The sequence below is a fragment of the Salvelinus fontinalis genome, chromosome 26, assembly GCF_029448725.1.
Source record: "Salvelinus fontinalis isolate EN_2023a chromosome 26, ASM2944872v1, whole genome shotgun sequence".
In the NCBI taxonomy this organism is placed as follows: domain Eukaryota; kingdom Metazoa; phylum Chordata; class Actinopteri; order Salmoniformes; family Salmonidae; genus Salvelinus; species Salvelinus fontinalis.
This window is the reverse complement of record NC_074690.1, coordinates 19,998,242-20,025,941: the sequence shown is the minus strand read 5'-3', so window position 1 is coordinate 20,025,941 and position 27,700 is coordinate 19,998,242. Positions and strand designations below refer to the sequence as shown.

Sequence of the window (27,700 nt, the reverse complement as noted above, 5' to 3'; positions counted from 1 at the left end):
AACTCGCTGTTGGCTGGACTACTGCAACTCGCTGTTGGCTGGACTACTGCAACTCGCTGTTGGCTGGGCTACTGCAACTCACTGTTGACTGGACACTTCAACTCGTTGTTGGCTGGACTACTGCAACTCGCTGTTGGCTGGACTACTGCAACTCGCTGTTGGCTGGACTACTGCAACTCGCTGTTGGCTGAACACTTCAACTCGCTGTTGGCTGGACTACTGCAACTCGCTGTTGGCTAGACTACTTCAACTCGCTGTTGGCTGGACTACTGCAACTCGCTGTTGGCTGGGCTACTGCAACTCGCTGTTGGCTGGACTACTGCAACTCGCTGTTGGCCGGACTACTGCAACTCGCTGTTGGCTGGACTACTGCAACTCGCTGTTGGCTGGACTACTTCAACTCGCTGTTGGCTGGACTACTTCAATTCGCTGTTGGCTGGGCTACTGCAACTCACTGTTGGCTGGGCTACTGCAACTCGCTGTTGGCTGGACTACTGCAACTCGCTGTTGGATGGACTACTGCAACTCCCTGTTGGCTGGGCTACTGCAACTCGCTGTTGGCTGGACTACTGCAACTCGCTGTTGGCTGGACTACTGCAACTCGCTGTTGGCTGGACTACTGCAACTCGCTGTTGGATGGACTACTGCAACTCGCTGTTGGATGGACTACTGCAACTCGCTGTTGGATGGACTACTTCAACTCGCTGTTGGCTGGACTACTGCAACACACTGTTTTTCTTTTCAATAAATAATAATATATGTCATATATAATATCACCATGTAGCAGTACCACCCTCCAGGTAAAGGAAACTCAAAATCCCTTGTGTATATACAGTACCAGTCAAAAGTTTAGACACACCTAATCATTACAGGGTTTTGCTTTATTTTTTACTATTTTCTAGTCCATTGTAGAATAATAGTGAAGGCATCAGAACTATGAAATAACACATTTGGAATCATGTAGTAACCAAAAAAGTGTTCAACAAATCAAAATATAATTTTATATTTGAGATTCTTCAAAGCAGCCACCCTTTGCCTTGATGACAGCTTTGGACACTCTTGGCATTCTCTCAACCAGCTTCATGAGGTAGTCACCTGGAATGCATTTCAATTAACAGGTTGTCTTGTTAATTTGTGGAATTTCTTTCCTTTTTAATGAATTTAAGCCAATCTGTTGTTTTGTGACAAGGTAGGGGTGGTATACAGAATATAGCCCTATTTGGTAAAAGACCATGTCCACATTAAGGCAAGAACAACTCAAATAAGCAAAGAGAAATTACAGTCCATCATGACTTTAAGACATGAGGGTCAGTCAATCCAGAAAATGTCAAGAACTTTGAAAGTTTCTTCAAGTGCAGTCGTAAACACCATCAAGCGTTATGATGAAATTGGCTCTCATGAGGACCGCCACAGGAAAGGAAGACCCAGAATTAACTTGCTGCAGAGGATAAGTCCATTAGAGTTAACTGCACCTCAGATTGCAGCCCAAATAAATGCTTCACAGAGTTCAAGTAACAGACACATCTCAACATCAACTGTTCAGAGAAGAGTGTGTGAATCAGGCCTTCATGGTCAAATTGCTGCAAAGAAACCACTACTAAAGGACACCATTAAGAAGAGACTTACTTGGGCCAAGAAACACGAGCAATGGACATTAGACTGGTGGAAATCTGTCCTTTGGTCTGATGAGTGCAAATGTGAGATTTTTGGTTCCAAACGCTGTGTCTTTGAGACGTAGAGTAGGTGAACAGATTATCTCTGCATGTGTGGTTCCCACCGTGAAGCATGGAGGAGGCGGTGTGATGGTGCTTTGCTGGTGACACTGTCAGTGATTTATTCAAGGCACACTTAACCAGCATGGCTACCACAGCCTTCTGCAGCGATACACTATCCCATCTGATTTGCGCTTGGGACTATCATTTGTTTTTCAACGGAACAATGACCCAACACACATCCAGCCTGTGTAAGGGCTATTTGACCAAGGAGAGTGATGGAGTGCTGCATCAGATGACCTGGCCTCCACAATCACCCAACCTCAACCCAATTGAGATGGTTTGGGATGAGTTAGACCGCAGAGTGAAGGAAAAGCAGCTAACAAGTGCTCAGCATATATATATATTTATATTTATTTTCAATTAAATATGACACGAGGAAACAATCAAAAGCAACATAAAAGCTTCATAAATAAAATAACATTTCAAATCCTTAATGGAGATGTCAATTCTACCAGTATTGTACTATGTGATAGCTGTTGGAAAAGCATTCCTCATGAAGCTGGTTGAGAGAATGCCAAGAGTGTGCAAAGCTGTCATCAAGGCAAAGGGTGGCTACTTTGAAGATTTTTTGGGGTTACTACATGATTCCATATGTGCTATTTCATAATTTTGATGTGTTCAGTATTATTCTACAATGTAGAACATTTTCTAAATAAAGAAAAACCCTTGAATGAGTAGGTGTGTCCAAACCTTTGACTGGTACTGTGCATTATAGATAACACTAAACCAGCACTTGATTCCCCCCCCCAGCTCTGACTCTACTGAGAGCTACGTTATTGAGGAAAATGGTACTTTCTATGCCTGTGATGTGGTTGTCCCACCTAGCTACCTTAAGATTAATGCACTAACTATAAGTCGCCCTGGATAAGAGCGTCAGCTAAATGACTGAAAAGTCAAATAAAATGTAAGGAAACGTCAGTCAGGAAGCCTGCCATCTTGGAACCTGGATCATTCCCGCATGATACACACCTCCCACCTCTTTATCCCGCTTCAACCCAATTCAGTAACAGCAGTGCCCCTGAGAATGCTGTTCCTATACATGCAAAACAGCAGTATCTCCTACTAACCAAACAAGTCATAAACTAAACTTATAACAACCGTGAGGAATTAATACACAAAGCCCCCAATGCACAAACTGCCAAGCAACAAAACTATAGTATAGAGTAAATAACAAAGTAAATATCTGTCATTGGATGATAAAGGCCTAATGTCTTGAGGTCTCAATAATACACACAACATACACCCTCCCCCTGGGTCTTCATTTACCGTGGCCAAGGCTGCTGCCTTCCAATGTGCAAGCCAAGGACCGAGACACCACCATTATCAGGTAACTGAGAATTGAAACCTCACTGCTGCTGTCAACTCAGCTTGTAAAATACGAGCAAAACTAAAAGGAGACCTTTAAAAGGTCTCTGCTTCTTGGAGAGTCTTGAGAGAGGCTGGGTTATTTTTAACTGTGTGTGGTAGGAAGGGAGAATTAAATGAGTAGCTGCCAGCTTCCTCTGGTTATTTTTCATTTTTCTCCTAACTAGGGCATTGAAAGTAGGATATCGCTGTCCTACAAACCCCTCTCTCTTTCACCCCCTGGAGATGTGAACCATTTTCAGAGATGTGAATCATTTTCAGCCACTTGGTCGCACACTTCAGATCGAGAGAAAGAGAGAACTTGGTCCACCAGACAGGGGCCCGGTTTCCCAAAAGCATCTTAAGGCATCATTAGAACCTTCGTAGGAGCATCGTTAAATCTCTGAACTGTTTCACAAAACCATCGTTATTAACATTGCACTTAAACACTCTGAATCTAACGCCTGCCTCAGACCACTCATAGAACAGCTACTGAATCTAACGCCTGCCTCAGACCACTCATAGAACAGCTACGAAATCTAACGCCTGCCTCAGACCACTCATAGAACAGCTACGTGTATCGGCCCTCCCGCATCACCTGTTGGGGATGGGGGCGCTGTTTAGACTACTTATGCTAATTTGGCTAATTTTTTAAACGGCTTCCCACAAAATCCTTGATCGTACAATATGCATATTATTATTATTATTGGATAGAAAACAGTCTATAGTTTCTATAGGAGTTGAAATTTTGTCTCTAAGTGGAACAGAGCCCATTCTACAGCAATTTCCCTGACATGGAGTCAGATTTGAGAAATGTTGGCCACTGTTCTGAAGTCATTTAAAAGGGCACTGTCGTTGCTATGACTATACGGACACTTCTTACGTCTTCCCCTGGATGCCTTTACGTGATGACGATTCCAACGGGGTCGATTGCACGTTCACAGGCCCTACAAATGAAAAAACCCTGAAGCTAGTCATTCTTTGGGAGCTGCGTCATGAGCAAAGTGGACACCGGCGCGCACCTGTTCCAAGCGTTAGTTTAGCCTGTTATATTTCTCCGGTCATCTTTTCACTCGTTATAGGAGTTAAAAACATCATAAGGTAGTTAATTTAAAGCGTTTTATAGCAATTTATATCCGTTTAGTGCGATTTTGGGACATTTATTTTTGCAACGATGTGAAAAGTTGGGCACGCTTTTCAGTTCATCCCGAACGCAGTTGACTTTTCCACATGGCAAGAGGACAGCTTTCCACCAAAAGACGATTTCTCCCAAGAAAGGATCCTTTGCCCAAGATACTGATGGAAGAACAGCTCAAGGTAGGACATTTTTATTATGATAAATCGTGTTTCTGTCGAAACATTTTAGTGGCTTAGGACGCCATGTTTTTTGACGTAGCTTCGCTTGGCGCAAACTGTATTGAAAAGTAAGGATAAATTAAAAAATGTAATAACGCAATTGTATTAAGAATTAAATTGTCTATCAATCCCTGTCCACCCTATATTTTTTAGTCACGTTTATGAGTATTTATGTATAAGAGTAGATCACTGTCTAAGTGGCGCAAGGACATTTTCTGACCAGCTGAGCTACATTTCACATTGTCTAACCATGATTTTGGTGGCTAAATATAAACATTTTCGATCAAACTCTATATGGATTGTGTAATATGATGTTACAGGAGTGTCATCTGAAGAATTCTGAGAAGGTTAGTGAAAAAATTAATATATTTTTGGCGATGTTGACGTTATCGCCCACTTTGGCTAGAATCAATGCTGGGCTGCTATGTGCTATGTGCTATGCTAATATAACGATTTATTGTGTTTTCGCTGTAAGACACTTAGAAAATCTGAAATATTGTCTGTATTCACAGGATCTGTGTCTTTCGATTCGTGTATGCTGTGTATTTTTACGAAATGTTTGATGATTAGTAGTTAGGTAAACACGTTGCTCATTGTAATTATTCTAGTCCATTTGTGATGGTGGGTGCAATTGTAAACTATGCCATATACCTGAAATATGCACTTTTTTCTAACAAAACCTATCCCATACCATAAATATGTTATCAGACTGTCATCTAATGAGTTTTTTTGTTGGTTAGGGGCTATAAATATCTTAGTTTAGCCGAATTGGTGATGGCTACTGGTGTTGGTGGACAAATAAAAGATGGTGGATTATGCTAATGTGTTTTTAGGTAATAGATGTACATCTTTACATATTGTGTCTTCCCTGTAAAACATTTTAAAAATCGGAAATGTTGACTGGATTCACAAGATCTGTGTCTTTCATTAGCTGTATTGGACTTTAATGTGTGAAAGTTAAATATTTTTAAAAAATATTTTTTTTGAATTTCGCGGCACTGGTTTTTCAGTGGGGGGGGGGGGGGGGGGGGGGGTGTGCCGCTAGCGCCACGCTGATCCTAGACAGGATTTATACAAATATCTCCACTAAACATATAATCACATGGTTTATCCTTCTCTGTGATTGCTGATAACTACAGAACAAAGTTGACTACAAACCAGTGGTGTAATTAAAGTTCTTAAGTAAAAATACTTTAAAGTACTACTTAAGTCGTTTTTTGGGGAATCTGTACTTTATTATTTATATTATTGACTACTTTTAGTTCACTACATTCCTAAAGAAAATAATGTACTTTTTACTCCATACATTTTCCCTGACACCCAAAAGTACTCATTACATTTAGAATGCTTAGCAGGACAGGAAGTTGGTCCAATTCACACACTTATCAAGAGAACAACCCTGGTCTACTCTTCTGCCTCTGATCTGGCGGACTCGCTAAACACAAATGCTTCATTTGTAAATTATGTCTGAGTGTTGGAGTTTCCCCCTGGCTATCAATAAATAAAAATACATGTCAAAAACTGTTTGGTTAATTTAAGTAATTTGAAATAATTCTTAATAATACTTAAGTATATTTAAAACCAAATAGTTTTACTCAAGTGATCTTTTACTGGGTGACTTTCACTTTTACCTGAGTCATTTTCTATGAAGGTATCTTAACTTTTACTCAAGTATGACAATTGTGTACTTTTTCCACTACAGCTACAAATACAAAGTTGTCAATGTCTATGCAATTGATACAAACAAGCGACGTATGAAAATATACTTCAAATGAAAACCGAGATGACTGCATTACAATATAAACAGTCGGCTATAAATCTATTTCAATCATATGCTTAATCAATTTAGTTATATTTTGCTACTTGTAGGCTACTGTCTAATTTTTCTCAATGTATTTCATGATGTTTAGCCTAATGTGCGCAATGATGTGCCAAATCAGTGATTTAGTGCATTTTTTAAACCAGGGCCCAGTTTCCCAAAAACATAATTAGAACGTTCATAGTAGCATCGTTAAATCTCTGACATGTTTCCCAAACCATTTTCTTGCACATGATCATCTGATGATCTATCACTCCAGTGTTAATCTGCTAAATTGTAATTATTCGATTTATTGCCTACCTCATGCCTTTTGCACACATTGTATATAGATTCTCTTTTTTCTACCATGTTATTGACTTGTTTATTGTTTACTCCATGTGTAACTCTGTGTTGTTGTCTGTTCACACTGCTTTGCTTTATCTTGGCCAGGTCGCAGTTGCAAATGAGAACTTGTTCTCAACTAGCCTACCTGGTTAAATAAAGGTGAAAAAAATAAATAAAAAAATAAAAAATAATTGTTATTAACGTTGCACTTGAGCTTGTAAGAGCTGATCCATCGCCAGTATTGTGAAAATATTATAATGTTAAGGTAAGATTTGAATGGAGAAATCTGATCTGAGCGCAGCCCTTCCTTTCTTTCGATCCAATCACTATCGACACATGCTCCAATGACACACTTAGTGATCGTTCTCTCTGCATGGTGTTTTGGTAAATGCATGTTACATCTTCGTCTGTTGTAGGAAAGATTCATCGTTAAATCACTCGTTAAATGTAGGTTTTATCGGGCCCTGGATGGCTTGCCTTTTAAGAGGAAGGTTAATGTAAAGACGCGGAGGAAAAAAATCTTCTGGGATGACTGATATATATTCACAGTTCAGTTAAACAACGACAGAAACATTACATGAAATGGTAGAATAATAGTGGAGATCAATTTTATCGGGCTAGACTAGACATTATAAGCACAGACCACTCAAACCATTGAAGTGTTTGAATCCAAAGGTTTTTAATAAAAGGCTCAGAGCCAGCAAATGCCATAAGTTCTAAGCAGCCAGCAACCCTGAAAAGACATTATATTGATGACATAGAAGTGTAAAAAACAGACAACATTTAATTGACTGGATCCATTTAGTATTGACGCAATGGAGAATGTCTCTCATCCACTTGTCTAGTAATCCTATGTATCACATGCATATCTCAGGGATGGGAGGTAAATGGGATTCCATGTGTACTCCAAGCCACAGATGGATGACATTCTCTGCATTCAGACTAATGACGCCTTAGAGAAATAGATGTGATAGTGAGAGCATGCAAAGAGCATGTTTATACTGCCCAGTAATCCAAACCAACTGACACACCTTGAATAAAGCTTCAGGGGAAAAGCCTGCAGCCTGACAAGGACAGTGTTGTCAGAGGAGGATACAGTGAACTACCAACTGATGTGTCCTTCCACTTTTCTCCAAAGACTTTCACAAGACAAAAAAAACATTGCATGAAAACGATGACCCAATCAAAACCTGCATGACCTCCCCCGGCAAAGAACCGGCACGCCGGAGACTTTCAAAAGCTGTCATTATCAGTGGCAGTGTCTCATCAACCGATCATGTTTGAACAAGACTTTACTGCTACAGTGGCCCCCCGCCTTCTCTCTCCACTCAGAATGCAGTGTTTTACAGCACCAGCATTGATAATTAGATGTGACCTTAACTATCAACATCTGAACTCCAGGTCACAGCGTGGAGATATTTGTGGAGTGAGCGAAGGTAACGTGAGGCGAGGCATCAGGCACATTCATCTATTCATCTGTCTATTCATCAGGCACGTGTCAAGAGACTGAAAATAACTTCAAATCTTCATGGTGCTCTATGGTAATGCTTTTAATTGTACTTCCCATTGCACAACTAGGAATGTAACATATCTTTACATTTCTACAAATGTATTTTTCATAATTCTGTTTTCTTGAGCGGTTGCATGCACTTGCATAAATACATTGAACTTTAACATTTACCTAGCATTCCACTGAGATTTGGTCCACTCAACATTTGTGGAAACGGATCTGACATGGCGTCCATAGTTCTATGCGAAAGAAAGCAAAGGGATGACAACACTCACCTGGTCTCGTAGCCTCTCCGTCTCCTCCTGGTAGGCAGCTAGCTGCTTCTTCCACTGCTGCACGTTGTTATTAGCTTCATGTAACGCTGACACCAGCTTGGAGTTGCTGTCCTGCAGGGTGAAGAGCTCTGCCTCCAGGTTCATCTCGCAGATAGACCTGGAAGACATTGGCAAAGACCTCAGACAAACATTCTCTGGCCACTCTGGAATGGAAAAGAATGAGGGGACATTCACTACATGCTGGAGAGAGGCTTAATGGTAAAGACTGGCAATCAAGAGTGTCCGTACTTGTTCAACTCTAGGGTATAATTTGTGCAATTGGTCCATTAAATATGTTCCTGTTCCATGTTCTTAGATGCCATGTTATTCTACGATTAGAAAGCTTGAGGTTATCCAATCATAGCAACTCACCATAGCAACCATAGAATAAGCCTTGTGTAGTGATAATGGATAACAGGATAATGGTCAACAGGGACAAAAGCAGAGTAGAATGGGTGACTGAATGGCAGGGTAATATTCACATTTTAGTCATTTAGCAGAATCTCTTTTCCAGAGCGACTTACAGCAGTGTTTTACAATAGTGACTTAGAGTAGAATTTTACAGTAGCGACTTACATGCATGTGGGTAACCTTCTCCCTCTGTGTGTGAGTCATCACATTATCTTTGCCCCACTCCCTTTTCTCTTGCCTGGACCCTGTTTCCCGTTAACATGTTTTTTCAATGGGAAAAACTTAATCAAAACAGACAGTCATAACTAAAGCAAGATGGCACCGATAGACATGGTCGCCCTGTTCTTAGCTCCTAGTCAACTTTGCAGTATTTTGTTTTTTTGGTGTTATTTCTTATATTATTTGCTCAGGACTTTTCTTGCATTATTAGCTACAGCCGAAAGTACCTTTTGAATATTAGATTGGCTGTCATTCACCAGCATTTTGACCAGAAATGTGACTTTCCAAAATTGGATCCTTTGTTTGAACTCCCTCGAGGTAATTTCATGAACGACATCCCCGGAAAAGAGGAGCAAACTATAAACCGCATATTCTGAGGCTGTTGTACCTGGGGACTTTAATAAAGGAAATCTGAGAAACACATCTCATGTGCTAATCACGCATTGAGCACTCTTGAACATTACTACTCCCCCTTCTGGGACAGCTACAAGGACCACCCCGTCCTCCCTTCACCAAATCAGATCAAGGTTCCATTTTGTTCCTCCCCTCCTATAGCCAGAATCTTGAACTGAAAGTGCGAACCACCGCATTTAACCATGGCAAGGCGACTGGAAACGTGTACAAACCGACCAGCTATGCCCTCCGTAACGCAATCAGAGAAGCAAAACGATAGTACAGGGACAAAGTGGAGTCGCAATTCAATGGCTCAGACACGAGGCGTATGTAGTAGGGACTCCAGACAATCAATGATTATAAAGGGAAAGTCAGCCACGTCTCAGACACCACTGCCTCACTCCCGGAAAAGCTAAACACTATCTTCGCACTCTTCGAGGGAAATATTGAGACACCGACACGGGCCACCATAGTGCCCTCCAAGCTCATCACTAAGCTCGCCCTGGGTCCTGGACTTCCTTAGGGGTGACACCTCCACCACGCTGATCCTCAACATGAGGGCCCCACAAGGGTGCGTGCTCAGCCCCTTCTTGCACTCCCTGTTCACCCATGACTGCATGGCCACACACGTCTCCAACTCAATCCTGAAGTTAGCTGACACAACAATAGTAGGGCTGATTACCAACAATGATGAGACAGCGTACAGGGAGGAGGTGAAGGCACTGGCACAGTGGTGCCAGGAAAATAACTTCTCCATCAACAAAACGAAGGAGTTGATTGTGGACTTCAGGAGACAGCAGAGAGAGCACGCCCCAATCCACATTGACAGGGCCACAGTCGAGAGGGTGAAAAGCTTCAAGTTCCTCGGCGTGCACATCACTGACAACCTGAAATGGTCCATCCACAGAGACAGTGTGGTGAGGAAGGCACAACAACGCCTCTTCAACCTCAGGAGGCTGAAGAAATTTGTCTTGGCACCTAAGACCCTCACTATCTTCTACAGATGCACCATTGAGAGCATCCTATTAGTCTGTATCACTACCTGGTATGGCAATTGCACCATCCACAGGGCTCTCCAGAGGGTGGTGTGGTCAGCCCAACACATCACCGGGGGCACACTGCCTGCCCTCCAAGAGATCTTCAGCACCCGGTGTCACAGGAAAGCCAAGAAGATCATCAAGGACCTCAGCCACCCGAGCCACAGCCTATTAACTCTGCTACCATGTAGAAGGCGGAGACAGTACAGGTGCATCTAAGTTGGGAGACTGAAAAACAGCTATCTCCAGGTCATCAGACTGTTAAATAGTCACCACTAGCCGGCCTCCACCCAGTACCCTGCTCTGAACTTAGTCACTGCGATGCAGTGCCTTAGACCACTGCGCCACTCGGGAGGCCCTAGTTACTGTTATTAGCCGGCTACCACCCGGTACTCTACCCTGCACCTTAGAGACTGCTGCCCTATGTACATATGAACACTGGTCAGTTTAATAATGTTTACATACTGTTCTACTCACTTTATACTGTATTGTAGTCAAGGCTCCTCCTATATAACTACTGCTGTAAACACCTTTCCTATTCATATACTATCTATACATACTATTTTCAATTTTATTCTATTCTATTTTGATACATACTATGTGAGAGTCCAGAATATATATCTATATATACACTGCAACAACCCAGCAGCAGGACCGCTACCTCCGCCTTTGTGCAAGGAGGTGCACTGCCAGCGCCCTGCAAAATGACCTCCAGCAGGCCACAAATGTGCATGTGTCTGCTCAAACGGTCAGAAACAGACTCCATGAGGGTGGTATGAGGGTCCGACGTCCACAGGTGGGGGTTGTACTTACAGCCCAACACCGTGCAGGACGTTTGACATTTGCCAGAGAACACCAAGATTGGCAAATTCGCCACTGGCGCCCTGTGCTCTTCACAGATGAAAGCAGGTTCACACTGAGCACATGAGCACATGTGACAGACGTGACAGAGTCTGGAGACGCCGTGGAGAACGTTCTGTTGCCTGCAACATCCTCCAGCATGACCGGTTTGGCGATGGGTCAGTCATGGTGTGGGGTGGCATTTCTTTGTGGGGCCGCACAGCCCTCCATGTGCTCGCCAAAGGTAGCCTGACTGCCATTAGGTATCGAGATGAGATCCTCAGACCCCTTGTGAGACCATATGCTGACACATGCACATTTGTGGCCTGCTGGAGGTCATTTTGCAGGGCGCTGGCAGTGCACCTCCTTGCACAAAGGCGGAGGTAGCGGTCCTGCTGCTGGGTTGTTGCCCTCCTACGGCCTCCTCCACGTCTCCTGATGTACTGGCCTGTCTCCTGGTAGCGCCTGCATGCTCTGGACACTACGCTGACAGACACAGCAAACCTTTTTGCCACAGTTCGCATTGATGTGCCATCCTGGATGAACTGCACTACCTGAGCCACTTGTGTGGGTTGTAGACTCCGTCTCATGCTACCACTAGAGTGAGAGCACCGCCAGCATTCAAAAGTGACCAAAACATCAGCCAGGAAGCATAGGAACTGAGAAGTGGTCTGTGGTCACCACCTGCAGAATCACTCCTGTTTTGGGGCGTGTCTTGCTAATTGCCTATAATTTCCACCTTTTGTCTATTCCATTTGCACAACAGCATGTGAAATTTATTGTCAATCAGTGTTGCTTCCTAAGTGGACAGTTTGATTTCACAGAAGTGTGATTGACTTGGAGTTACATTGTGTTGTTTAAGTGTTCCCTTTATTTTTTTGAGCAGTGTATATTCCGGACTCTGACATTGCTTGTTCTGATATTACTTAATTTCTTTATTTACATTTTTGGGATTTGTGTGTATGATTTTGTATTGTTAGGTATTACAGCACTGTTCGAGCTAGAAACATAAGCATTTCGCTGGATCTGCGATAAAATCTGCAAAATATTTGTACGCGACCAATACAATTTGATTTGATTTGGCTGCCCCGGCTCTTAGCTTACTCCAAGAAAATCCTCTTTTCCTAAATGATGTTTTTCTGTCTGAACCTTGGAGATAAAATGGAACACTTGAGTTTAAGACCAAGAACATTTCTACAAAACATTCGGTGTACTTTCAGACAATGAAAAAACCCTGGCTTGAATGAAACTTTGAGGGCAAGAGCGTGTATAAGTGGGTTACCCTTCAGAAAGCATCTTTTTAATACGCTCCTTCTCAGAAGACAGTGTGATGTCTGCGCTTTGGCTGCGGAACATCTTGTCCTCAGGACCGTTCACACACATCACCGGCGGAGACTGGAGCTCGTCACCGAGGTCCTAAAACACAACACAAATAATGCACTTTAAAAGGGGCAATCTGCAGTTGAAACAATAACAAAACACTGTTTTGGTAAAAAGCTGAGGAAAGTGGCTGGAGAAATGTAACCACTCTCAAATGAATAGACAGAGCTATGGATGCAAGGCATGACCATCCATGATATAAAAATTATAGTTTTAACCATGTTTTGAGGATAAATAGTGTTTATTTACATCTACTTTGTTTACAACCACTGGAGCAAAACAAGCACATAGTTTGGGTTCTGATGTGGTGCGACAGTTGAACTAAGCTCATGAAGCATTTATAAGTTACAGTGGCTTGCAAAAGTATTCACCCTCCTTGGCATTTTTCCTATTTTATTGCCTTACAACCTGGAATTAAAATAGATTTTTGGGTGGTTTATATCATTTGATTTACACAGCCTGCCTACCACTTTGAAGATGCAAAATATTTTTTCTTGTGAAACAAACAAGACAAAAAAAACTGAACTTGAGCGTGCATAACATTCACCCCCCCCCCCCCCCAAAAAGTCAATATTTTGTAGAGCCACCTTTTGCAGCAATTACAGCTGCAAGTCTCTTGGGGTATGTCTCTATAAGCTTGGCACATCTAGCCACTGGGATTTTTGCCCATTCTTCAAGGCAAAACTGTTCCAGCTCCTGCAAGTTGGATGGGTTCCACTGATGTACAATCTTTAAATCATACCACAGATTCTCAATTGTATTAAGGTCTGGGCTTTGACTAGGCCATTCCAAGACATTTAAATGTTTCCCCTTAAACCACCCGGGTGTTGATTTAGCAGTTTGCTTAGGGTCATTGTCCTGCTGGAAGATGAACCTCCGTCCCAGTCTCAAATCTCTGGAAGACTGAAACAGGTTTCCCTCAAGAATTTCTCTGTATTTAGCGCCATCCATCATTCCCTCAATTCTGACCAGTTTCCCAGTCCCTGCCGATGAAAAACATCCCCACAGCATGATGCTGCCACCACCACGCTTCACTGTGGGGATGCTACCATGCTACCAATCAGGCCTTTATGGTAGAGAGGCCAGACGGAAGCCACTCCTCAGTAAAAGGCACATGACAGCCTACTTGGAGTTTGCCAAAAGGCACCTAAATGACTCCGGCCATGAGAAACAAGATTCTCTGGAGATTTCTCTGGAGAAACAAGATTCTCCCAAGCGTCACTTCTGGAGGAGACCTGGCACTATCCCTACGGTGAAGCATGGTCCCGAGTGGCGCAGTGGTCTAAGGCACTGCATCTCATTGCAAGAGGCATCACTACAGTCCCTGGTTCGAATCCAGTCTGTATCACATCCGGCTGTGATCTGGAGTCCCATAGGGCGGCGCACAATTGGCCCAGCATTGGCCGGGGTATTTATTTATTTTATTTTATTTAACTAGGCAAGTCAGTTAAGAACAAATTCTTATTTACAATGACAGCCTAGGGGCAGTGGGTTAACTGCCTTGTTCAGGGGCAGAACGACAGATGTTTACCTTGTCAGCTCGGAGATTCAATCTTGCAACCTTTCGGTTACTAGCCCAACGCTCTAACCGCTAGGCTACCTGCCGGCCGTCATTGTAAATAAGAATTTTTTCATAACTGACTTGCCTAGTTAAATTAAGGTTAAATAAAAATAAATAAAAATGGTGTTGAAAGCATCATGCTGTGGGGATGTTTTTCAGCGACAGGAACTGGGAGACTAGTCAGGATCGAGGGAAAGATGAACGGCGCAATGAACAGAGAGATCCTTGATGAAAACCTGCTCCAGAGCTCTCAGGGCCTCAGACTGGGGCGAAGGTTCACCTTCCAACAGGACAACGACCTTAAGCACACAGCCAAGAAAACACAGGAGTGGCTTCAGAACAAGTCTCTGAATGTCCTTGAGTAGCCCAGCTAGAGCCCAGACTTGAAAATAGCTGTGCAGCGATGCTCTCCATCCAACCTGACAGAGCTTGAGAGGATCTGCAGAGAAGAATGGGAGAAACTCCCCAAATACAGCTGTGCTTAGCTTGCAGCGTCATACCCAAGAAGACGTGAGGCTGTAATCGCTGCCAAAGGTGCTTCAACAAAGCACTGAGTAAAGGGTCTGAATACTTATGTAAATGTGATATTTAATTATTTTTTAAATGAGCCATTTCTAAAAACCTGTTTTTGCTTTGTCATTATGGGTTATTGCATGTAGATTTATGAGGGAATTTTAAAAATAAATTTTAGAATAACGCTGTAACAACAAACTGTGGAAAAAGTGAAGGGGTCTGAATACTATATATAATGTCCCGACTTTACCATCCTCGATGGGAAAAATATGAGTAATATACTAATGTAGTCTGGCGCTATCTAGCAAACTATTCCCTACCTGTCATGGTTTATACAGTATGTCATCCTTTCACAGTTACATCACTCCTATTTCAATTTCTAGGTAGTTTAGTTTTGCCATGGGGAGTGAATTACATCTACCCCTTCAAGATGGAGAAGGTGTTTGCTGTTGTGAGATAAAGAACAGCTAGTTTTCCTCTGAGCGTCCATGCTGTGGACACTTTCCCAGGCACTGTAGCCCTCTGTCACAACAGGAGTGTCAGAGAGCCTGATATCACCAGTAGGTATTTCAAGGACATCAATTTCAGCAGCATGCCAAGTCTTGAGGATCATCCATTCTACTGCAATGTTCATCAAACTCTGAGAAACTCAACCTCACGAAGACAAAGACACTTGATTTGTTTGATTTGCTGGACTATTCTTTGGCATAGTGTAATGGTACCACAATTGGCCATTCTTAGACGTAAATGGCTATCAAACAAACATGAGACCCACCTGTGAGAACTGGAGGAGAAACCCCAAGTCATCCGATAGCAAGAGAGTAAAGAACACACCTATATAAATTTAACACACTGTATATGAAAGCAATAAGGCCCGAGGAGGTGTGGTATATGGCCAATATACCACAGCTAAGAGCTGTTCTTAAGCACAACGCAACAAGGAGTGCCTGGATACAGCCCTTAGCTGTGGTATATTGGCCATATACCACGAACCCCAGAGGTGCCTTATTGCTATTATAAACTGGTTACCAATGTAATTAGAGCAGTAAAAATAAGCATTTTGTCATACCCATGGTATACGATCTGATATACCACAACTGTCAGGCAATCATCATTCAGTGCTCGAACCACCCAGCTTATATTAAACATTTTGTTAACCTCTGACTGCCATAATCATTATAGTCTAGTTATCAATGAAATTAAAATGTTTAAGAGAGTGCTAAATAGTAGAAATACATCTCAATGACTAGTTCACAACTTTCCAGGGGTTTGGTTTTTCAATATCACACACTAACTGTGCTGGATGAGGAATGAGAGACACCACTTGAAAACGACTCAGCCACAAAATTGAGGAGGGTTAGGCAAGTTTCTCATGACCAGGCAGATGGATAATTGTTCTTTATTGATCAATTGACCCGAGCAAGACTACATTTTCAACATTTTAAGGGGCTTCTGCAGTGAGCAGACACAGCCAGCCAGGTAGAGCACTGGGCTGCATTGGATCATTTTACCATCACCCTAGTTTTCCTTTCACTTTTAGAGACAAATGACCCAGCTCATCCTTCTTACGCCTTCCTTCCCATCTCTTTCCCAGCCTGCGAAAAGACCTGGGAGATAGCAGTACCTTGATGTGTACCACTGCAGGAGTTCCAAAGACTCTTAAACGTTCTGCAGACATGGTTGTCTCAAAAAGATTCCTCAGAGGCTTTTCTCTTAAAAGCAGTTTAAATAGTCATGGAATAACTGGGCACTGTACTTTGAACAATTTCCCCAATGTTTCTAAAAGACCTCTGGAGTTTTAGCACTGAAGCACTGTGCTTATGTCAGAGCTCACCTGTGGGGCAGCGATGCTGAGAGCAGTGTTGACAAACTCCATCTTATCCTGGGACTTTTCACGTGCAAGACGGGCAGCCTCTTTTACCTCCTTAAACCGCTCAGAAAACTGAGGAGGGACAAGAGATAAATGCTTGTCCATAATTAACAACATTATTTTAGGACACCAGACCCTTAATGTGTAGTGAATTGAGCTCTTCACCTGATGCAGCTGCTGCTCTGTAGCGAAGCCCAGGCCGTAGACCGTGTTGGCCCTGCTGTCCGCCCACTGGCCGAACTTCTGCGAGGTCCTGGTGAAAGTCATGCTCGGTGTGATGGTGCAGTTGATAATGGCCTGCGGATAGAGCAGAATCGCAATAGTGGAAACCAAGACTGTTTTCAGGGCAGACCTGGTCGTAGCTAGATATGTTCGAGTTGCGTCAGGGACAATTTCGGCATTTTTCCAGACAAAATCATTACCTACTGCAGTAGCAGTTCCTCACCTCAGCTGATGAACATCAATAGCTATCATGCTATACAAACAATGATTCATGTTTATGCCAAAGCAAGGACTTGTTTTCTCAGAAAATAAGTAAAACATTTGGGCTCATTACGGGAGCATTTGCTTGTATTTTCAGAATATCCCAACGGATGGTTGCAAATGCGTTGTACAAACAGATGTTTAAACAAATCTGGAGTCAAAAACAAACTGTTAACTCCTTTGGAAAGGTCTTTTGAGCCTAATAACGTGATAATGTGACATAACCATATTTCAGATTGGACCGTGGGTGCATTGGCAATCTATAGTTTGCATTCTTTTTCAGATGTAACTAAGAAATGACATGTTCTTTGACTGACCTACCATTTCAACAGATTAAAAAACATTGCTTCAAGCAGCCGTAGACATGGCTACAGCCCCTCATTTTGTTTCAGGTCACATGATAAAAAAACATTAAGCAGACCTATTTATAACCTTTTGCGTCAGCTGCAGAATTACTATAATATAACTGACTTAAACACCCAGAATCAGAGGGCAAGGGCAGCTTAAAGAAGCGGAGCTTTTTTAACAAACGATTACGAGAGTCTGGGCCAACATGTTTCACATGACATGGTACAAAAGATTACCACGTTGCCAGACACAAGACAGGGGGAATTGGGCTGCTGATCACAAGGTCTGCAGGGAGTGGGGAATGTGGGTCAGACCAGAGGTGTTAAGGGGAGATCAGATAGATTCCAGGGTGGCATGGGGAGTTGATCCAAATTCAAAGCTTGTGAGGAAAACGAGCCTTGATCTTGTGAACGCTGTTAGGTGACATTGATTTTCTGTTCACATTCCAGTTCTTCTTGACTTAACAATGGCTTAATTGGTTTTAAATTAATAAAACGTGTAGAACCACTGCTTTTATGTCTAGCATCGTAAACAACTAAGGTCTGGAAGGATAAATAACTTTACAGCGGAAAGTAAGAGTGAACACAAACAATCTTAAACAGGTCCAGGCTGACTTGTTACATATTCCAGACTCATATTTAGCTACTCTCTTTTCCAAGCTGGACTATGCTATATTGGCAAGAAGAAAATTATTGTGAACTTGAGACCATATTCTTAACCAACCCACTCAATCCTGTGAAAATCCCTCAAAAAATATGTTTTCCCTTAAATCACAGTTTAACAAGACCACACATTCACATAATCCAACCGTGGCATGCATGCATGTTCCAGACAGTCAACCCACTACACAGTACAGGGTTTCCACTAGTTGCCACAGACACAAAGTCAAAATTGCCTATATCGTAAAAGTTCATCAAAATAAAAATGTGCTTTTTGGTCTTAATTTTAAGGTTAGCTGTGTTAATTTTAGGGTTAAGGTTAGGTTGGTGACACTTAATTGGGGAGAACGGGCTCGTGGTAATGACTGGAGAGGAATCAGTGGAACGGTATCAAATATGTCAATCACATGGTTTCCAGGTGTTTGATGCCATTCCATTTGCGTCGTTCCGGACATTATTATGAGCCGTTAAAATCAAATTTTAAGAGAAATTGTAAAAATAGGTGAGGTGGCTGTGGTACCTAGTGACGACCACAGTACAGCTGCATGGCTCACCTTCGTACCACCCACGCTGATGATGCGGTACACGTTCCTGTTGCCGTCGTAGAAGAAGGAGACGGTGACGGCATGCTTGCTGGCGGGGATCCAGTTCCTCTTGGTGTTTGGGTCGATCTGGAACACATGGGCTCTGGCGCTGAAGATGGGCTGCTCCCTGGGGAAAGGCGGGGACATGGAGCTAAGCATGTGAAGACAAATGGTGGCCAAGAGTTTCCTATTTCCTACAAAGCCCTGCAAATTTGAGTATGTGAAGACTAACGAAAAGACAACTTTGTTTCTTACTCACAAATAAAGATTTTTCTGAATAATTATTTTATTATTAGTGCAGTGGAAGAGTGACACATGTCTTCCATTCTTTAAAATATTGAACACTGTTCACTAAACAAATTGACAATTCATATTTGCGGAAAAACGCATTATATTCTAATCGAGACTTACTGTCCATGTTCTGATGAATAAGAAATATTTGCAATTTCTTTGTTCTTTCGGGGAGGAACAACAAGCTCCTAATCCTCCCATAATGGGACACAGCTCCCATACTTGACTGGCTCCCATAATGGGACACAGCTCCCATACTTGACTGGCTCCCATAATGGGACACAGCTCCCATACTTGACTGGCTCCCATAATGGGACACAGCTCCCATACTTGACTGGCTCCCATAATGCTACAGATGTTGGTGTCACCTTTGGCAGCTCTTTCAATCCAACCCTAATTTGCACGTGGTTGTGGTTGGCATAAGACCGTTGACTAAAAAGCTCTGAACCTTTGCCCAAGTCCCCTCCCCATCCCTTCTTCTGCCAGTGTGACCATGCTAAGTATCCTAGATACGAGGTAAATATTTCAAAGCAACAATGTCACTGGTGTTCTAGTATGGTTTGGCAACTGTGGCATGGAAAATTTCAACCCAACCAAATCCGAATGACAACAGTGGAAAGATCTCACACAGAGGGAGAGTTGAAGTCCAGTGACTGTACGGAGCAGAGCAGACAATAGATCATAACCTACCTAAGTCTAACCTATAAAAAAAAATGTCATTCAAAAAGCCATTGGATTACGTACACAGTAAAGTCAAAAGGATTATACCTTGACGCTACAGATTGATTGTTCCCCTTTTCACCCTCATCATATTCAATTCAAATCTGTAGAAGCTATGCAGGACAGAAAATACACTGCAGTTAGAGGGTTGTTGGTACAAAGTAACATACAAACCGCTGCAGTTTAAGGGTTGTTGTAAAGAAACCCACTCAATGTCATAGCAACATGACATGGTTTTAGGTGTCTAACTGTTTATTACGTATTTATTAGCAGTAGTGGATGATTATAACAACATATGGCAGTGACGATCCTATCCATTTTGTTGGCTGATGAAAGCTAATAAGTAAAATAAATCTATCACAAATATCAGGTAGAAAATTGATGGATGATTTATAACATGGCAAATACCAGGTCACAGTGCACATTAAGCTGTATCCAAATGAAACTCAAGTCTGACCTCTTCAGTGATACACATATCCAGTGATGGAGGTAAGCAGACACACGATCATACAATATCTTTGAAGGATTCATTTAAATTAATTTAATCCTTGTTCTGATTCTATATGCCAGGATCTCTAAATCTCAGGAGTTTTGGTGTACCATTTTAACTGCAAGAATTTGCTTACAATGACAACTATTGGTTGCCAGCTAGCCTGTGTTATTACCTTCCATATCAAGACTTTGTCACATTAACCCTACTGCTAATAACAACTATCACCATCAAAGCAGACTCAGACACACTCACTCGCTCTCTCTCAAACACACATTGGGCTTGAGGAAGGAGACAGCAGAACTCTCTGTCTCATCACATGGTAATCCCCCTTTTGTCAGCTGATCTCATGCTTAATAACCAGCTTCTATAAGGCAAGCAGTAACCCCCAGGCTCAGACAGAAACTGATCAGAGGGTTAGCCAGACAGGGGACGGGAGCAGTACAGTGGAACAGAGTGTTGGCCAGACAGGGGACGGGAGCAGTACAGTGGAACAGAGGGTTGGCCAGACAGGGGACGGGAGCAGTACAGTGGAACAGAGGGTTAGCCAGACAGGGGACAGGAGCAGTACAGTGGATCAGAGGGTTGGCCAGACAGGGGACGGGAGCAGTACAGTGGAACAGAGGGTTGGCCAGACAGGGGACGGGAGCAGTACAGTGGAACAGAGGGTTAGCCAGACAGGGGACAGGAGCAGTACAGTGGATCAGAGGGTTGGCCAGACAGGGGACAGGAGCAGTACAGTGGAACAGAGGGTTGGCCAGACAGGGGACGGGAGCAGTACTGTGGATCAGAGGGTTGGCCAGACAGGGGACAGGAGCAGTACAGTGGAACAGAGGGTTGGCCAGACAGGGGACGGGAGCAGTACAGTGGAACAGAGGGTTGGCCAGACAGGGGACGGCAGCAGTACAGTGGAACAGAGGGTTGGCCAGACAGTGGACGGGAGCAGTACAGTGGAACAGAGGGTTGGCCAGACAGGGGACAGGAGCAGTACAGTGGAACAGAGGGTTGGCCAGACAGTGGACGGGAGCAGTACAGTGGAACAGAGGGTTGGCCAGACAGGGGACAGGAGCAGTACAGTGGAACAGAGGGTTGGCCAGACAGGGGACAGGAGAAGTACAGTGGAACAGAGGGTTGGCCAGACAGGGGACGGAAGCAGTACTGTGGAACAGAGGGTTGGCCAGACAGGGAACAAGAGAAGTACTGTGGAACAGAGGGTTGGCCAGACAGGGGACGGGAGCAGTACAGTGGAACAGAGGGTTAGCCAGACAGGGGACGGGAGCAGTACTGTGGAACAGAGGGTTGGCCAGACAGGGGACAAGAGCAGTACAGTGGAACAGAGGGTTGGCCAGACAGGGAACAGGAGAAGTACAGTGGAACAGAGGGTTGGCCAGACAGGGAACAGGAGAAGTACAGTGGAACAGAGGGTTGGCCAGACAGTGGACGGGAGCAGTACAGTGGAACAGAGGGTTGGCCAGACAGGGGACGGGAGCAGTACTGTGGAACAGAGGGTTGGCCAGACAGGGGACAGGAGCAGTACAGTGGAACAGAGGGTTGGCCAGACAGGGGACGGGAGCAGTACTGTGGATCAGAGGGTTGGCCAGACAGGGGACGGGAGCAGTACAGTGGAACAGAGGGTTGGCCAGACAGGGGACAGGAGCAGTACAGTGGAACAGAGGGTTGGCCAGACAGCGGACGGGAGCAGTACAGTGGAACAGAGGGTTGGCCAGACACGGGACATTAGCAGTACAGTACAGTGGAACAGAGGGTTGGCCAGACAGCGGACGGGAGCAGTACAGTGGAACAGAGGGTTGGCCAGACACGGGACATTAGCAGTACAGTACAGTGGAACAGAGGGTTGGCCAGACAGCGGACGGGAGCAGTACTGTGGAACAGAGGGTTGGCCAGACACGGGACATTAGCAGTACAGTGGAACAGAGGGTTGGCCAGACAGGGGACAGGAGCAGTACAGTGGAACAGAGGGTTGGCCAGACAGCGGACGGGAGCAGTACTGTGGAACAGAGGGTTGGCCAGACACGGGACGGGAGCAGTACAGTGGAACAGAGGGTTGGCCAGACACGGGACATTAGCAGTACAGTGGAACAGAGGGTTGGCCAGACAGGGGACAGGAGCAGTACTGTGGAACAGAGGGTTGGCCAGACAGTGGACGGGAGCAGTACAGTGGAACAGAGGGTTGGCCAGACAGGGGACAGGAGCAGTACAGTGGAACAGAGTCAGCAAGATAGGCTACAGAGTTTGGCAAACTCACGTTGAGACTTGAAAATGTAAAAGCTACCATGTTGGTACTTGGCACCAATGCTTCCCAATCATGAGCTTACATATGATGCAACTGACTGACATTGTTGGGTTAAACTAAAATGCCTCTCTCACCGGTAAAGCTATTTTCATCGTGGAGCGTTTGGTACCTTACTAGAAGCAATTTGAATATCAAACTCACACAAATTATGAATACACAACTATACACTTACCTCTTACCGTAAAATGTGCGAATTATGTTGGCAGCCATTTAGAAAAAGTTATCCAGGTCACACCACCATACGCGATATCATTAAAAGGCGCAGAATGTCCTCTCAAAGGAATAAAACACAGTGGCATGTATGGCCTCAAAGAGAAGGGCCATGAGAGACCTGAGGAAATGCGTCATGTTTTAGATGATTGTCTCTCTGTGGAAGCTAACTGGATAACGGATCTCTTTCCAGGATCCGCTATTCATCCTTCATGTTAAACAGATGGACATGGCTTAGTATGATGTGGTGTTGTGTGTACATATACTACACACACACACGATCAGGGTTCGAATTATACATACACTCTCGGGGTGTCAAATGTTTGACCATTTTGGGGGGGGCTCACATTGATATTTCAATTATTATAAGAGGGCCTTGTTATGGGGTGCCCAGCCTCTCTGTAATTTTAACCCTGCACACAGTTTGAAAATATTGATTGGTTTAATTATTCTGTATATGCTCCAGCGGTTAAATAGATGAGCAGAATTGCACCATGATAGGACATAGCGAGAAGATCCCATTTCAGATCATTAAAATCCTACATATTCTGGCAATGGGAATTCCACAACACTGCTTTATCGATAAAAGCATTACCTAATAATCTATTACGGTTTACAACTGCTTTAATTCATGTTAATTAATGTACCCCTATTGTAGAAGTGTTATCACTCACACTATCCATTTCTAACGGGTTATTACAGTTTATTATTCTACACGCTGTAAACAGAATAATTTACATGGATGCTCTTCTAGAGGAGATTCTGGGGCACACAGCACTGGGAGAACTTCTCTCCTTGATTTAGTACAGCAATAATAGGTCAGGGCCTCAGAGTTATTTCAGAAATGTACTGCTCAAATAAGGTAGTGGTGGTCTCTGCAGTACCACTAACATCATGTGGGATAAACAGCACAAAAACTAACTGGTTTACTTTGAAAATCAAGTTTGAAACCACTTAATATCAATATAAGATCAATAAACAATATAGCTAGTGTGATACTGTTATTAGATGAAAATCAACATCACTCCAAAACGTTGATATGTAATTCCAGAGCCATACTACATACAGTCGGAAGTTTAATTACACTTAGAACGTTGGAGTCATTAAAACTAGTTTTTCAACCACTCCACAAATTTTTAATAAACTATAGTTGTGGCAAGTCGGTCAGGACATCTACATTGTGCACGACACAAGTAATTTTCCCAACAATTGTTTACAGACAGATTATTTCACTTATGATACACTGTATCACAATTCCAGTGGGTCAGACGTTTACATACACTAAGTTGACTGTGCCTTTAAACAACTTGGAAAATTCCAGAAAATTATGTCATGGCTTTAGAAGCTTCTGATAGGCTAATTGACATAATTTGAGTCAATTGGAGGTGTACCTGTGGATGTATTTCAAGGCCTACCTTCAAACTCAGTAACTCAGTGCCTCTTTGCTTGACATCATTGGAAAATCAAAAGAAATCAGCCAAGACCTCAGAAAAATAATTGTAGACCACAACAAGTCTGGTTCATCCTTGGGAGCAATTTCCAAACGCCTGAAGGTACTACGTTCACCTGTACAAACAATAGTACGCAAGCATAAACATCATGGGACCACGCAGCCGTCATACCGCTCAGGAAGGAGACGCCTTCTGTCTCCTAGAGATGAACGTACTTTGGTGTGAAAAGTGCAAATCAATCCCAGAACAACAGCAAAGGACCTTGTGAAGATGCTGGAGGAAACAGGTACAAAAGTATCTATATCCACAGTAAAACGAGTCCTATATAGACATAACCTGAAAGGCTGCTCAGCAAGGAAGAGGCCAATGCTCCAAAATCACCATAAAAAAGCCAGACTACGTTTTGCAACTGCACATGGAGACAAAGATCGTACTTTTTGGAGAAATGTCCTCTGGTCTGATGAAACAAAAATAGAACTTTTTGGCCATAATGACCATCGTTATGTTTGGAGGAAAAAGGGAGAGGCTTGCAAGCCGAAGAACACCATCCCAACCGTGAAGCACGGGAAGTGGCAGCATCATGTTGTGGGGGTGCTTTGTTGCAGGAGGGACTGGTGCACTTCACAAAATAGATGGCATCATGAGGCAAGAAAATTATGTGGATATATTGAAGCAACAGCTCACGACATCAGTCAGGAAGTTAAAGCTTGGTCGCAAATGGGTCTTCCAAATGGACAAAGACCCCAAGCATACTTCAGTAGTTGTGGCAAAATGGCTTAAGGACAACAAAGTCAAGGTATTGGAGTGGCCATCACAAAGCCCTGACCTCAATCCTATAGAAAATTTGAGGGCAGAACTGAAAAAGTGTGTGCGAGCAAGGAGGTCTACAAACCTGACTCAGTTACACCAGCTCTGTCAGGAGGAATGGGACAAAATTCATCCAACTTATTGTGGGAAGCTTGTGGAAGGCTACCCGAAACACTTGATCCAAGTTAAACAATTTAAAGACAATGCTACCAAATACTAATTGAGTGTATGTAAACTTCTGAGACACTGGGAATGTGATGAAAGAAATAAAACCTAAAATAAATCATTCTTAGTACAATTATTCTGACATTTCACATTTTTTAAATAAAGTGGTGATCCTAACTGACCTAAGACAGGGAATTTTTACTAGAATTAAATGTCAGGAATTGTGAAAAATTGAGTTTGAATGTATTTGGCTAAGGTGTATATAAACTTCCGACTTCAACTGTACTTGCTTTAATGATCAAACATCCACACACTATTATTACACTAACAATCCATAGGACACAAGAGACTACTGTCAAGAATGGGGTGGCCAATATAGTCTTGAGGTTAGAACGTTGGGCCAGTAACTGAAAGGTCGCTGGTTCAAATCCTGTGTCTGAAAAGATGAAAACCTGTTGCTGTGCCCTTGAGAAGTTAACCTCAATTTCTCCAGGGGACCTGGACAATGGTGACACTGGATGTGACCCCACTCCTTGCGGGTGTCTCAGGGAGAGTTGGGTTATGTAACAGAAAAAAACATTTCCACTACACACTTGTACAAGTGTGTAACAGGACAGATATAATCCCCCCCCCCCCCCCCCCCCCCACACACAAATTATTATTCTCTCTCTTGTTCTGTAAAAGAAGAGGTCCTATTTGCATCCCAAGGTCATTACACAATTTTTTTTACTGTCAAATGTTGGGATGGATCTCTTAATTTGGACTATGTAGTCAATATGTCTCAACTGAAACAAGGACACAGACAGAAGGGGATATGGAGTAGGTGCTCATGGTCAATATGTCTCAACTGAAACAAGGACACAGACAGAAGGGGATATGGAGTAGGTGCTCAGGGTCAATATGTCTCAACTGAAACAAGGACACAGATAGAAGGGGATATGGAGTAGGTGCTCATGGTCAATATGTCTCAACTGAAACAAGGACACAGATAGAAGGGGAAATGGAGTAGGTGCTCATGGTCAATATGTCTCAACTGAAACAAGGACACAGACAGAAGGGGATATGGAGTAGGTGCTCAGGGTCAATATGTCTCAACTGAAACAAGAACACAGATAGAAGGGGATATGGAGTAGGTGCTCAGGGTCAATATGTCTCAACTGAAACAAGGACACAGATAGAAGGGGATATGGAGTAGGTGCTCAGGGTCAATATGTCTCAACTGAAACAAGGACACAGACATAAGGGGATAAGGAGTAGGTGCTCAGGATGTAATATAACAGCAACTCACCTTTCTCGATGTTGCGGATACATCTTATAAGGCAGCAGAGGTATTCTTTCTATGGAAGAAAGAAATTAGCACACACTGACTGCATACATCAAGATGTTTTCATACAAAAAATGATTTAACATTAATACACAACTGGACTAGAAAATAACAATTATGATAGATCCAAGTGTTCAGGGTGCTCTCGCTGCTTGTCAATGTATTTTTAGAAATGTATAGGTACCCTACCTCAAGAACAAGGTACTCCAATATTAAAAAGCATTGTCCTGACCTTTTGAGATATGGTCCCGACTGACTGCAGCATAGCCTCAACTTTTCTCTCATAGCAACAGTCATTTACCAGCGTCCAATGCAATGAGTCAGTGAGAGTTGAATAGAGTTACTCGAGACACTCACCCCATTGCGTTGTAAAAGATTAATAAGATATATTGGTCGAGCTGCAATGTGGGCTTCTTTATGTTGAACACTGGAGCTGTAATCCTTCCTCTTATTTGTGTCAGTATAGGGATGCTTCCGTATACCACCGGAATTGCACTGCAAAGGGCAAGAATTGGCTATGAATACTGTGGACATTCGCTGTCAATAAAATTATATGCGCTCTGTCCCTTCACTTGAAAAAGCTTGCCACGACGTCGGACATCGATGCCATCACGAAACTGGAGCAATGTGTATCATTGGCCACAGTCCGGCAGTCCATCGTGTTGTAGATTTCTCAGTTTTTCTTTCTGACTGCACTTCAGTAACCTTGTTGTAACGCAGTTCCCCGCGAAGCTCAGGTTGTATTCTGCTTGAAGGTGCAATGTGTGAGTGAAAAGCGTGCAGTCTTCTACACTGGTTACCAAGTATCGCTTGGCATGAGATACTTTTTTTATTGGTTACATTTCATATCCAGATAACACCAGCTGCGCGCGGTGCAGCGCTCTAATGGCTACAATTTGCTACAGTTGGGGTTTCAACCCGTCTACATACACCACCACCTGCTGGTTACCGTTTGGTAGTGGGTCAAATTACGTTTAATCTAACACCGACAAAACTCACTACAGTAGTTTAGACTGAGTCTACTTCACGGTTGACCATTAGCAAATAGATTAGCCGTAATAAACACAAACCAACCTGCATTTAATTTTCACATAACTCACATTAAAACAAATTCCTTTGGCTCACAAGGACACAATAGCGCAGCCCCATGTAAACATGAGATTAGGGCCGCCCAGCCCAGATGTGAAG

At 43.2% G+C, this 27,700-nt stretch overlaps 1 protein-coding gene across 6 annotated transcripts in view; it reads right to left on the bottom strand.

The window, feature by feature from the left end:
* LOC129823866 (homer protein homolog 3-like) overlaps positions 1 to 27,427 on the bottom strand; it is a 31,167-nt gene extending 3,740 nt beyond the window's left edge. The window contains exons 1-8 of one of the 6 annotated variants that reach the window (XM_055882919.1): positions 26,870 to 27,427; positions 26,477 to 26,525; positions 18,711 to 18,867; positions 16,832 to 16,963; positions 16,632 to 16,738; positions 15,572 to 15,611; positions 12,625 to 12,758; positions 8,404 to 8,560 (exon numbers count right to left, since the gene is read on the bottom strand). In XM_055882919.1, the coding sequence (XP_055738894.1) occupies positions 8,404 to 8,560; positions 12,625 to 12,758; positions 15,572 to 15,611; positions 16,632 to 16,738; positions 16,832 to 16,963; positions 18,711 to 18,867; positions 26,477 to 26,499 (750 nt within the window). In that variant the 5' untranslated portion in view covers positions 26,500 to 26,525; positions 26,870 to 27,427. Of the gene's footprint in view, positions 1 to 8,403; positions 8,561 to 12,624; positions 12,759 to 15,571; positions 15,612 to 16,630; positions 16,739 to 16,831; positions 16,964 to 18,710; positions 18,868 to 26,476; positions 26,526 to 26,701 lie in introns of all 6 variants that reach the window. The other 5 variants (XM_055882916.1, XM_055882915.1, XM_055882914.1 and 2 more) reach the window with 5 other exon arrangements.
* Between the last annotated feature and the right edge of the window lie 273 nt (positions 27,428 to 27,700).